General features: G+C 28.9%; 3 protein-coding genes and 1 pseudogene across 3 annotated transcripts; 1 reads left to right on the top strand and 3 right to left on the bottom strand.

Moving 5' to 3' along the window:
• Positions 1-4,062: 4,062 nt before the first annotated feature.
• LOC126553762 (uncharacterized) lies at positions 4,063-4,662 on the bottom strand. The gene has a single exon (XM_050208881.1). It carries the CDS (start codon positions 4,660-4,662, stop codon positions 4,063-4,065), a length of 600 nt encoding a protein of 199 aa, XP_050064838.1.
• A 1,143-nt stretch (positions 4,663-5,805) lies between these two features.
• On the top strand, positions 5,806-7,904 carry LOC126553761 (uncharacterized). Its single transcript, XM_050208880.1, has 3 exons — positions 5,806-5,987; positions 7,188-7,258; positions 7,300-7,904. The coding sequence occupies exons 1-3, from the start codon at positions 5,806-5,808 to the stop codon at positions 7,902-7,904; spliced, it is 858 nt and encodes a 285-aa protein (XP_050064837.1).
• A 74-nt stretch (positions 7,905-7,978) lies between these two features.
• On the bottom strand, positions 7,979-8,518 carry LOC126553737 (uncharacterized; annotated as a pseudogene).
• Positions 8,519-12,769: 4,251 nt separating this feature from the next.
• LOC126553760 (uncharacterized) lies at positions 12,770-14,431 on the bottom strand. The gene is made up of 5 exons (XM_050208879.1): positions 14,097-14,431; positions 13,509-13,671; positions 13,173-13,426; positions 12,931-13,106; positions 12,770-12,777 (listed from the first exon to the last, which is right to left on the bottom strand). Exons 1-5 carry the CDS (start codon positions 14,429-14,431, stop codon positions 12,770-12,772), a joined length of 936 nt encoding a protein of 311 aa, XP_050064836.1.

Genomic DNA, 14,431 nt, shown 5'->3' with positions numbered 1-14,431 from the left:
ATCCAATGATATTGTTTGTAACAGTTTACTAGGTATATTTATTTCATATAACAATTCATACCAAATTACTAAAGAACATAAAAATTTGAAGCTTTTAATTTCAAAGCTATACCTTTAGCTTCAGCTCGACTTCGAACTCCAGTTTCACCAATGAGTGAGGTGTCATCTATTATATATTTTAAATCATCATAGATCTCACCAACTTGAAATCTCATAGCTCTAATAGCATCAACTCTACTGGACCACCGTGTTTGACTTAACGGTTTAATAGTTAAGTTTTTAACATGTTTTAGAAGTATACCCCAACGCTGTGTTGATGCTGAAAAATATACGTAAGTCTCTTGTATTGTATCAAAAAATAAAACAGCTTTTAAACAACAACTGGCCGAATCATTCAATACCAAATTCAAAGAATGTGCATTACACGGCACATAGAAAGCTCTTGAATTTAGATCTCGAATTCTTGCTTGAACACCACTCTTATGTCCGCGCGTATTAGCACCATTGTCATAACCTTGACCTCTCATATCACTTATAGGAATATCCATTTCTTTAAGTTTTTGAAGAATAACTTCTGTCATATTTAACCGGTAGTGCTATGTAATTCTATAAAATCAATAAAATGTTCATTTATAGAAACATGTTCTTTTTTACTTGTGGTTGCTTCAATAGCTGTTACAAACCTGACTATCACAGTCATTTGCTCAATATTACTTAAATCTGGCGTGCAATCTAAAATTATAGAATAATATTTCGAATTTTTAAATTCATTTAATATATGAGATCTTATTTTATTGGCTAGTAATCGAATAACTTCATTTTGTATATTTTTTCCTAAATAATGACAATGAATTTCTTCTGATGATATTCTCCTTATATGTTCTTTCATAATGGGATCAAACATTGATAAAAATTCAATAAATTTTAGAAAGTTTCCGTTATCGTGTGTGTTAAGTGTATCTGACTTTCCTCTTAAAGCCAAATTCTGTTTACTGATTGTTAGTATCAAGGCTATTATTCGTTTTAATATATTTTTCCAATATTCAGTTTCAATTTTATATTTGATTGATTTATGTCATCTATAGTTTTTCCACATTTAAATCTTGCTTCTAATTCTTTCCAATCTTCGTATAATTTTTTATGTATAGCTGACATTTCATGTCTGTTTAATATATTTGACATGTTTTTCCAATCATTGTTACCAATCGTTGCTAGAGAAACTATTCCGTTATTAAATAACTTGCAACAAAAACAATATACCGAATCGCTTGACTTTGAATAAATGAGCCAAGTACGTTTTATGCATTCACCATTAGGCAAACGTCTAAAATAGTGAAATGTTGAAAATGATCTACCACTATCGTTAGTAGGATATTTTTTCATATTTATTTGCTTAGGTTCACATTGTATTAAGTAGAGTCTTAAATTGTCATCAATCATTGGCCACTTGTTAGGATCATCCATCAATTTAAAATCAGTTGAATTTTTGTTAAGATTATCACCAATATCACCATTAGTAACGACATTGACATATTTCATATCTATTCCTTCATTATTTACAACTCCAAAATAATCCTCACTATCGACTTTTTTTTTACTACTATCTATATCTTCCATACTAATATCTTGACCTTCATTATTTTCAGTGCCATAATTTTCTTCTCTGTCATTACAATTTTCTTCGTCTTTTTCGTCCTGCATACCAATATTTTGATCATTAATAATATCTTCACCTTTATTCTGGTTTTCATTCTGATCGTCTTTTTCTGATTGATTTGATGTAATAAATTTTAATAAACAATTTTTTTGCTTCATTAAATCGACTTCACGCACTAATCTTTTCTTGAGGTATTGTGAACCAGACAACCGCTCACGTTTTTTCCCTTTATCTGCCATATTAGGTCTCTAAATAACCATTAGAATGAAAATAAAATACCTATTTTAATTATATTTTCAATAAATGTGTACTTATATAAATACGTAAAAAATACAGGTCAGTGTACAATTAATATAGGCTGTCGACCCATATTTATTATATGTATGGTATATTCCCAGTGTACAGAATTTTGCAGATCCCCATAAGTAAAAATTTATAAATAATAAACATGTATCTATATTTATTTATTTTATATTTTAACGGACTTACTTTATTTTCAATTTTGTATTTTTATATTAGACAAAAAATTAATAGGTACCTACCTACTTAGGGACAAACAGTATTTTATTTATTAATATTATTATTTTATTGAACAGGGTGACATTAATATATCAATGCTGTTTTATTTATTGTATATTGTATCCAAGTTAGGAAGTATTTTAGGAATTCCGGCATTACCGGTAAACATACACGATAGTCGCCGATTATGATCTGATATAGATTATGATTCAATTACTAAAATGTGTACATTTTTAACTATAAAATATTAAAAAAATAAATAATAGTAGTAATAAAGTATACATAATACAATATAGGTACATTAAACAATTAAAATTTGTAATTCAAGTACGTAATTTTATACGTCTACTGTAATAATCCTTATTATTAGTATATAAATAATATGTATAAGTATGTATGTACTGACATTCGTTGACTTTGCTGAAAGTCCATATTATAGGAAAGCGTGTGCGCAGGTCAAAGGTGATGACTAGAAATAGAGTACACCTTGAGATCGTACGGACGTCATCATAATAAGGTGACTCCGCATAGCATAAATAGTAAGGTGATAGACAAACTCGAGGAGTCGAATACGAGAGACGACGAGAGTATGTACTTCTAAATCCAGTACAGACGTTTGTTATGTTTTAATAAATAAATACTTTGAATAATACAAACAATTGTGTATCTTTATTATACATCTAATTCTATTTCGAGTGCTGAAGCGGACACGTTACAACACTACACTCTACACTGTAGAGTAGTCTACACGTAAATCAAATAGTTAGATTGGTATTACTATTAGAAGTTATTGGTTTTAATTTTGTTATTATTATTATTATTATTTTATATATTACAAAATAATTTATTATATTATAATTCTTATTAATAATTAAATCACGAAATCATAATAATATCATTATACTGTTTATTACCTGTTAGCAGTAATCTCGAGACTCGTTCCTGTGATGGCGTCAAACTGTCAAAGTAGCTTAGAGGGGATTGCACACTAGGCGTTTCGAACGTCGCGATTAATCGCTCGAAATTAAACATGCAGTTTTATATGGGTACACACATAAATGAGACGCGCGTTCGATAGCGACTGGTCGCGTTCGGTCGCGCCGAATCGCGCATGTTTAATTTTGAGCGTTCGGCAGCGTTTTTCAGCTATAATTAAACAATATTTTCCCAATGTTATTTCAATGCATTTCTGGTTTTGCAATACATACGGACGATTTAAACGCCGCGATTGCCTGCGTTTATTTACGTTCATTCATAATTCGTCTGTCGTAATTTTGAGACGTATACTGCTTGTCTGCTTATATTACTAAGTTATAGCTAGTAATATTAGTAGTTAAGTAAAATTACCAAGTTTCTAAGTACAAAGTAACTACTAAAAGTATTTACCTAAATAACATTTTAAATTTGTCAAAAATATAATGTTTGACAATGAACTATTTATTATTGAGGTGTCGAAGGAGGAATCTATATGGAATATAGGTAAGTTGTTTTCATCAACATATATAGTTTTTTTGAATAAATTTAAAATATAACTTTCTAAGTTATTTTGAGTATTTATATTGTATGTACCTTGTAAAACATCACACATCATAATATTACATATTAAATGAATAGAAAATAAATTATACCACGACAAAAATGCTAAGCACGTAAGTTGGACCAAGGTGGCCAGAGCTTCCATAGAAAAGTTCGACGAATATGAAGAAAAAGTTAAAAAGAACAAAAGTATGCATAAAATATATCATGTTTTACGTTTTATTTAAGCTTTTGTACACAATATGATATTCTTAATACATAAATAACAATTTAAAAAAAATGATAATAATATTATATTATATACCTACGTGAATAAATAAATATGTTGATACATTATATTATTGTACACCCTACAAGCCTATTACCTTGTTTTGCCAACTTAGTTCATGAGCCGGCTCATTAAAATAGTCGACAAAATAGTCTCTTATTTCTTTTGCCACCGAGGTAGAATTGCCTACTCCAATTTTTTCTGTTTCATCTTCCATTTCACAATTTTGAGTATCTTCAGTGTTGTATCCATCTCTACGCCTAATAAAATTGTGTAAAACACAACAAGCTTTAGTTATTACTACAGCGAAATCTGGTTCTACCAATAGCGCGTTGTGGAAAACCCTCCATTTGTTTGATAAAATACCGAACGTGCATTCAATATTCTGCCTTGCTCTGGAAAGACGGTAATTAAATATACGCCTTTTATCGTTTAAGCTTCTTCCAGGGAAAGGGCGTAAAAGATTAGTGTGTAAAGCAAACGCTTCGTCACCAACTAGGACAAAGGGTTGTGCAGTACCTCCTTCATCTTCTGGCAAACATTTAGGTTGTGGAAAATTAGTTTTATTACCGTATAACTTTTTACCAAATGCTGATTTTTTAAAAATATTACAGTTACTTTCCTTCCCAAAAGATCCAACATGTATAATTGTGAAGCAGTAGTTTGCATCACATATGGCCATGAGGATTAAGGAGAAAAAATGCTTGTAGTTGTAGTATAAAGTACCACTTTTTGGGGGACATTCTAATCGGATGTGTTTCCCGTCTACAGCTCCCACACAGTTTGGGAATTGGGTTTGACTGTAAAATTCCTCAGATATATGTAGCCATTCTTCTGTTGTTGGCACAACTAGTTCTCTTGGTTGCAGAATTATCCATAGTACTTCGCATGTTTCACGTACAATTTTTGCAATGGTTGACACGCCCATTAAAAAGTCGAAATGGAGTGCAGAAAAGTTAGTTCCAGTAGCCAAATATCTGAATAATTAAATATGCATTTAATATAATATACCTACTAGATAATGTGAATAATTTAATAATAAGTTAATGTATTTAATATATCGGTTATTTCTAAGAGTATAATATTGTGTACTATTAAAATGGTTTGATTTGATTTTTAATGCATCTTACAAATGTTTTAAATAATTTAATTAGTTATGAGTAGGGCTAGGATTTATATGCAATAAAAATTTGTAAAATATGCATTTTATTTACCAAAATATGCAAAAATATGCAAAAACAAATTTTTATTATTTCTAGAGTATTATTATTTATCATAATTCAAAATTGTATTATTATTACATTAAAATATTGAATATTAGTTTATATTATATCATTATTACATGCTACTATAATGTGTTGTTTCAATAATTTTCAAATACAAACATCCAGCGATTTGAACGTAAAATAGATTTATACTGACTAAAACTCCTTTCCACATCACACGAGGTTATTGGTGCATATTTTAAATAATGCGATTTATCCTGGAGTTAATCAATATCGATTTCTTAGATAGATAATATTTATACTTTATATTTACAATAATTCGACGGATAAACCAAAAATTATCGATTTTATGAAAAAAAACACCATTTAAAATTAACAATAAATTATAAAAATTTGAAAATTTAAGTTAAAAAAAGTCAAAGTTCCAAAAATCTATAAATATGCAATATATGCATTGTGTTCAAAATATGCAAAAATATGCAAAAATAAATTGGTTCTATTTAAACGAGAATAAGCCAAATCGTGGACAAATCTGACAACCATTAAATTTGGACTTAAGGAAAAAAACATGCAAATGCATATAAATCCTAGCCCTAGTTATGAGTAATGGTATATTAATTTACATTTTTAAAGTCTTGGAACTCCAAAAGAAATGGAAATCATTTCGAGATAGTTTCCGCCGTAAATGTATTACAAAACCTGGACAAGCATCTAAAAAATCAACTCCTTATATATATGCAAATATATTAGGATTTTTAACACCAACTATGCAAAATCGAATGTAAGTAATCTCCGATAATTATGCTTGTATTTAGTAAATAATTTGATTTTATGTACAAGATTGTTCAAATGTATAAAAATAATTAATAATTATTTTCTCTGATGTATATTGAATTATTAAGTGTATAAATGTTATTAAAAAATGTTTTAATTTAGCATTTATTAGCATATAACCATATTTGTTTTATGTATTTAATTGCAAATTACCGTTTTTTTAACTTATAATTATTTATATTATTTAAAAAATCTGACTCAAATAATGCAATGAAGGATTCAATAAACATTTTATATAATTTTTATATAAAATAATTTTTTCATATTATTTCAATCCGTTCGAAAAATATATTTAAATAACTACAAATTATCAATTCGGTAAACAAAAATTTAAAATGTTGTATTATTTTCTTATAACAATGAAAAAAGTAAGGGATTTCTATATCAACAATTTCAAAGATCAAAAATAAGGACCTCCCTAGTATTTCATATATTATTAATTTGTATGTTTATTATAAATTAAAAAGTAAAAGTCGTATGTACATGAAAATTTCACCAGTTATTTAGATTGGCATTTCCTTTACATAATTTAATTTTCAAAATATTTCGCTTATTTTAAGGCTATTTATAGTCTATTTATAACGAGTTATAAGTTATAAAGAACCTTATATTACATTTTCTAGATTTTACTTAAAAACAAAAAAATCAAACAATTATACTAGTGTCTAGCGTATATTTCAAGTTTCTTTTTTCGTAAAAATTTGAACATTAAACGTTTATAAAAAAAATAAATGTGACTAACGGTTTTGATTTTTTTTTAACTGTATAAGAACAATTTATAAGATACCTTATATTAAATTTTCAAGTTCTTTGGGGGATCCAAATTTTGTTTACTGACATTTCAATAAAAAAAACAAAATCGGGTTAATATTATTTTAGATTTACCTATTGTATTAATTAATTAGGAAACAAATTTGAATGCTCTAAAAAACAAGAAAATACGATTTAATGACTAATAACAGACATTTTTTTAAAAATTCACTAAAAAATTCTCTTTAATTTATATAAAATGTAATTTTCATTCAAATCCGTACCTTAGTAACAATATAATAATAATAAATAACTATATATAACTATACATATATCATCAAATGTAATTGATGTATACATATAAATGATAAATAATATAAAGTTATTTAATTCGTAGGATCGAAAGTAATGTAGAGCAGAGTGATGATGAGGATTCTGAGGAACAGGATGGAGAAACCGAAGACGTGGGTTTAACTGTAGGAAAAAATATAAGTGTTGAAGAAATAAAGGACGACATCGATGTGGAGGAGCAACAGCCACGAAAAAAAAAACCCTGAAGAAGACTCCCCCATCAAATTTTGGACCCTCGTTATTAAAAATTTTAGAAAACAGGAAACAAACACCAGAAGACCCGGAAAAGTATTTTTTATTGTCGTTACTCCCTCAAATTAATTCGTTAACAGAAGACCAAAAATCAATGGTGTATATTGAATTTTTAAATGCTATTCAACGAGTTAAACATAACACATCTGCTATCCCTCGTTTCTATCCTTATACCCCAATTAATCAACCCAACTCATACTTTTCTCAGCAACATCTTTCTTCTCCTGGATATTACCATACCAACGATTCACAAAACGTGCCTACAGCTATTATAAATTCTACTATTAGTTCTTCTCCAATTCTACATGATGAATCCAGTAACTTTCCGCAACCTTCTTCTCCTGCAATTAATTCAACTAATAAACAAAATTATCATTATGACCATTTTTCACACATGTCTTCTCCTGTTACTCAAAATGTTTCTACACTTCCTACACATCATGCTCATCGCTATACAAACAATTACCCTCTGCCTAGTTCTCCGTACAATAATTTCAATAATACACCATGATTTGTATAAACATTGCAATTAATAAATAAAACAAATACTTATTTCTACATTTTTTATTTTTATTTTTGAAATACCTACCTCAGTGTCACTGTAAGACGTTCTTCATACGCAAACCAGTGTGCTGTTTTGACAATTTTTGTCTAACCAGCGATATCTTAATAAATTTAAATAAAATTAATTATTATTTTGTGTAATATTACCTATCATAAATCATATATTTGTTTATATAAAAAACAAATAAAAAAATAAGAAAAACCGAAATAACTTTATTATAATATTAAAAACTGTATAATTTTATACATTTCACAGTTTTATACTAAAAAACATTGTAAGTACATTGTTTTATAAAATAATATGTAAATCTTATATATTTACTTACCAGCTCATCAAAAGATCTTATCGACATTCGATAATATTTTATGAATTCTTCTGGATAACTACGAAGGGTCATAAATGTCACCTGGAACTGACCATTTTCTGGTCTTTTTAAATTTAAAGGATGGACCCAATGTCGTCTTTTAATTTTGTCTCTTTTTTTGTTTCTTGCTGACTTCATGTTCCTCATATAATGCATAAATAATACATGCGACTTCAATATCATCAAATGCTTCCATATTAAAAAATAAAATAGACGTAACAAAATAAAATGAATTTTTAAGTTCAGTACAAATTGAACAGCAGTCATGCACAACGGGCGGTAACAGCAGTACTAACCTAGAATACGACAAAGTACAAAGAATTGAATGGTTCAAATAACATTTGGCGTGCTTTTTATTTTGAAAAAACGCACACAAATCGTCCAGTGTGAAAGCGCGGCGCGACTTGACACGCGTGTAATGTGTAAGGAGTGCGCGTCCGCGATTTACAATCGCGACGTTTTAAAAACGCGGACGCGCGCGTTCGAATCGCCTAGTGTGTTATCAGCTTAGTAGCTTACACTGGAGTGAATGGGGAATGAGCGATAGCTATTCCTCAGTAATACGTTTAAATTATTTGCCTACAATATATTATTAAAAGGTTTCGTTTTGTACGTGTATAAAGATAAAAGTTTATCACTGCATGTCTGTGTCTGTCGCCAAACAATTCTACTGTACTAAAAATAGTCAAATAGGTATAATATGTAACACTAACTAACATTGCGTCACAATAATAATTGTCGTACATAATGAATGATATTTCATAATATGTGCGAAAGAACGATAATACAATGTTAAAAATAAATCTTAAAATAATAATATACATTTTAGTTTTTTTTATATATTTCAAATTGTTTTAATATTGATGTCAAAAAATGCCGCCTTTTAAAATAATGTTTTTAATGCCGCCGTAGGCTTGTGCCTACGTCGCCTACGCCTTAAGCCGCCCCTGTTTGTAGGTAATAATGACAAACCATCTTCTTTGTTTGTCATTGAATTGATTTTTGTATGAACACTATTTAAAATATTAAGCTGTTCAGACAATTCTTTTGAGTTGCTATTTGAATTAACTATGTATGTTAAATCTAAGAATTTTTTTAGTGTTTCTCGAATTTGTTCTGGAAGATTTTCATTGTCTGGAATTGGATTATGTTGGACATTTCTTTGTTGGTTATTTAGGTCTGTATTATTTATTTGTGAAGCATTTTCCTTTTCTAATACATGAACAGGTGATTTTGTTAATATTTCTTTACTATGTACATTTGTTATAGAATAACGAGGATCAGTTGATATGAAAGGATTATTCAAAAATTTTTCAGGTAAATCATCAAATGAATACCCTGGAATGTATAGAAATATTGCACATAAATATTTACATAGCTAATGGAATTTAGTATAATGAATACAGGTACAATTTGGTATCAGGAAATTGATTGTGTAAACACAAGTTCCATCTTCACTCTTTACATGAAATGTGTGTTCCAATTCTAACTTTTTTATTTTGTTTTCAGAATATATGTTTTGAGCAGTAGAAAGTCTGTTATAAATATGTTTAACAAATGGTTCAGGTCTTCTGTGTAAAAAATTAGGTATAACATTAGACATTTTTTTATACTCTCCTGTAAGTTTTAAATTTTTTAAATGATATTTTTTAAGGATTCTGGTAAAAATTGATCAATTATGGTTTCTATAGTACTATTTAAAGACTTGTCACTTGTTAATTTTAAGTAAAAGCTCTTTATAACTTTATTTTGTGTCTCTACTCCGTTATTTGTTGAAATCTTAATATCATATTCGTCTTTAAAAAATCGATTAGTCCACTTTTCTGCAACAGAAAGCCAAGTTCTAATAAAATATTGTTGTGCTTTTGGATTTCTTAACCAAGCGTCTGTTAATTTCATTTTTTCAACTGATTCCGTAAATTTAGTATCGTCATTACTTTGAGCTATACTTCTCCAAAGTGTTAGTATCTGACCACGATCATCTTTTACGTGAAGATTGCCTTGTTTATTAGTCCATCTCAACCATGCTTGTTCTCGTTGAAAATCGCAAATGTAAGTGGGATGATTATTAAATACCTTGGCTATACTATTATATTCTGCTAAATTACCTTCATATTTTATAGACTTTGCCACGATACAACCAAAACCTAATTTTGACAAACGTTTAGTAAAACAATTCAAATCACTAGTTTCTCCTTGAATAGAAGTATTATTCACTATACTCGCACTTGAATTTTCAAGGAAATGTTCAAGACAGTTAAAATATTTAGTGTCTTCCATTTTAATGAAAATAATAATTTAAAAAACCACACCAAAGATAGTTCAAAAAAAAAATTGTAAAGAATTATTTAATCAAAAAACTGAAAGATGCCTTAAAGTTACTGGTATCAAAGGTATCGAACCGAGTACTAATAAAATTAACTGTATATTCTATAGTGTCTATGTCTTATATAGTAGCTGGTATCAAAAAAGCAAGGCATTGAACCAAGAACTAATAAAATTAACTATATCTACTTAGTAGATATAGATATAGTAGATATAGATTTAATCTTAATTTTGCATTTAAGTTAAGCTTAAGATTAATTATCTTTGTTATATAACAGTTCTTTTCAATATTGTAAAACTATCAATAAATTATCAGTTAAAATGAATTTATGTGTTTCCAGTTTCTTGAATTAATCCTTTTTGTATAATATTTTTGAAATAAGAAACCAAAAATTAATTAAATTATATTCAATAAAATAAAATATATATATATATAATTTTTAATATTAATTAAACATACTAATTTATTAAGTATGCAATATTAAAAATGTACATTTCATTTAATTAATACTATGTTTATTTTTTATAGATAGTTGCTATTAGTCTGTCTGTCCTTTGTTTGTTGCCATGAAACAATAATGCCTAATTTAAAATACATTCTAATTTATTCAGAGTTCATAATATTATTAAACACAAGCATAAATTAGTAATCAAGATGACAATAGAGAAAAAATTTTATTTGTACGTTTAGCGTTTCCACAATACGATTTGGAGGTGGTGATTTGTGTGATCAGTGGTCTGATCTAATAATTTTGTATAATTATGATCACCATATGTCAACTTTCTTTTACTTACAGGATTGCTATTATTAAAGATACTAGGTACTGACGTTTCTTTCAATAACTTCCTAAAGTATCCTTGGGAAAAGTCATTGTTTGTAAAGTGCTTACTACAAACTTTGCTATAACGTGTAGGAATAAAGTTTTCTCTTTTTATAGCTTTAACCCATATTTGCTTTTTTTCCTCATCAGAAGGAAATCTATTTTATAAAAATGATGTTCTTAAATTATATTTTCATTAACTTAATAAATGTTTAATCATGCATTGTTAGTTTTTAATTACCCAAAAAAATGCAATTTTCCTGGGCTGTTGGCTTTTCGACTACCACGACTAGAGCATTTTTAACAAAATTTTATAATTTATACTTTATAAATTTTGAATATGATATTAAATGTGATTAACAGTACAAATAAATTACACTTAAACTTGCACGTGTAGTAAACAAATATTTTGTGCACTTAGTACAACATTTACAAGTATATACAGGTTTGTACAAACAGGCGGTGTTACAGATCAAATAACAAAACAACAGTTTTTGATCGACTCCGGCTCCGACTTATCTTGTTACCCACGACGGCTACTACGGGATAGACGACAAGCCACTGATTACGACCTCAGCGCGGCCAACAACAGTACCATAAAAATTTTCGGGACGCTCCATCTCAATTTGAACTTAGGACTTCGACGCAGTTTCCCATGGAGGTTTATTGTCGCCGACGTGAGTATTCCTATCATTGGTTCTGACTTCATGGCATATTACCACTTGCTGCCGGACTGCCGTACCAAACGTCTTCTCGATGGCGTTACAGGCTTGGCTGTAGGTGGTAATGTGTCCTCTGTAAGTCAATGTAGCATAAAATCCGTTGCCAACACTTCCCCTTGGTCTGCAATTCTCGCGGAGTTTCCGGACATTACACTTCCCGCCGGATTACCCGGAGCAATAAAGCACCAAACGGTTCACCATATCCTGACGTCACTAGGACAGCCAATAGCTTGCCGCCCACGCCGCTTAGCTCCAGGTAGACTGAAAATTGCCAAGCAGGAATTCGCGGAAATGATCAAAGTAGGTACCGCTAGACCTTCGAGCAGTCCGTGGTCTTCACAATTACATTTAGCACCGAAAGGGGAGAACAGCTGGCGTCCTTGCGGTGATTACCGTGCACTGGGGAGAAATACGATTCCGCGCGTTTTTTTTTTTTTTAACACGATTCCGCACACTTTATTGTTCATAGGAATACAATAAGAATTGGGTGCAACGTTGTCAAATTTATTACAAACGGTTTATTATATATATTTAAATATTATGATGTTAAGAAATATAATATTAATAAAAAAAGTTATCTCATTTACCTATAATGAGCCGTCATTACAAAACAAAAATATGATGTAAAATAATTTAATATAATTTTTTCCTTTGGTACATAAACCCAATAGATGTTAAATATTTTATAATATTTTTATGCGTTTTATAATTATTAAAATGTTCTATAACGTTACATATACGTTTTAAATCGGATGATCCCATTTTACTGTGCACGTTTCTAGCAATTGAATTAATTTTTGTCATAGTTTCGGCTTGTATTTCCATTAGTACAGATATTACTACATGCGTTGGTGGGTGATCACTGTGAAATTGTCCGTTGTACATTTTATGAAAACTTTCTGCTCCATTCGTGGTTCTAACAAAACAATTTTTTTCAGTATCCCTAAATAAAATGTATTATAAAAAATAAAATGTAAGTTACCTTGGACTAAATGAAGGTTCACTTGCCCATAATTCAGGGGGGAATAAACAACCAGATTCTATGTACGACTTAAGTATGTAATCAGAAAATATATAGCCTTCATTTTCGTTTGGACACGTACTCATGAATTCTAAAAAGCCTTCTTCAACCTTTTCCACTGGGAGAAACGGTAATCCAAAAAATGATTTTAACCAAATGCCTAATTCATCTCCATCAATCATATATGAAGTTCTTAAAATATTGTGTTCTTGAATCTAAATATCAAATTTATGTGATATTACGTATATTATGTCTCACGTGAAATATAAAAATTAAGTAATAATATTATTTAATTACCTTACGCCACCATGCCTGACCTAAATGGAATCTACACCCATTGATAGATATTCCAGGAAACATAGTTTTCGCGGCTTCATGTGCAGCTTTTTCAAAATCCACATGTAATGTGTGGATACATAGTCTAATGGATAAATATTCAAAACATATTAAAGGCTCCCTCCTATTATAACAAATTCTGATAATTTTAAAAACTTTAAGTTTCTTGTAAAGAGATGGTTATTACACAATGAACAAGCTATATGATCGTATCTTATCTAAAATTGTAAAATTATTTATTTATTGTATTATACCTCGTTGTATACTATCCTACTTTGCTCATATAATATTTTTCTTTTTTTATAACTACTATCGCCGTACTGTATTTATAATTATATTCTTCATTCTATTTTACTATTATATTCGTACATTTAATTAATTATTTTTTCTTTTAATCTCTTAGAGACTCACGCCCTTCAAAACAAGGAACTTATCCTTAGTGTTGTGCGTAGCAATTTAATCACAAATATGTACATTTCTTCTGTTTCAAACAATTATTGCTGAATAAATTATTTATTATTATTATATGTTTTTTTTAAAAATGTCCACATTTGAATGTAAGTTTCTTCACATTTATCGGGTAAAAAGAAATATACAAGTGGTATATAAAAACCATTTTTAAATCCATGGATTGTATAAAGTTGTAAAAAATGTTTAGGAGCGTATTCAAATGTGCCATCTATAAATATATCATCACACTGTGTGAGTAAATTAATATTTGTTCTCGTCGTAATACAAATGAAGTTTTGATTTTCAGAAACATGAATAAACTTTTCGTTTTTAAATCTAAAGCGATCTTCGTTTTGCATTTCTTTAAGTTGTGTGATAGCACTATTTAATGACTGAGGAAATGTTGGGTATTCTTTTCGACGTAAATCATACAT

The sequence above is a fragment of the Aphis gossypii genome, unplaced genomic scaffold, assembly GCF_020184175.1.
Source record: "Aphis gossypii isolate Hap1 unplaced genomic scaffold, ASM2018417v2 Contig00322, whole genome shotgun sequence".
Taxonomy (NCBI): Eukaryota; Metazoa; Arthropoda; class Insecta; order Hemiptera; family Aphididae; genus Aphis; species Aphis gossypii.
Note: the sequence above shows the minus strand (reverse complement) of the source record. Positions and strands in the feature narration are given on the sequence as shown.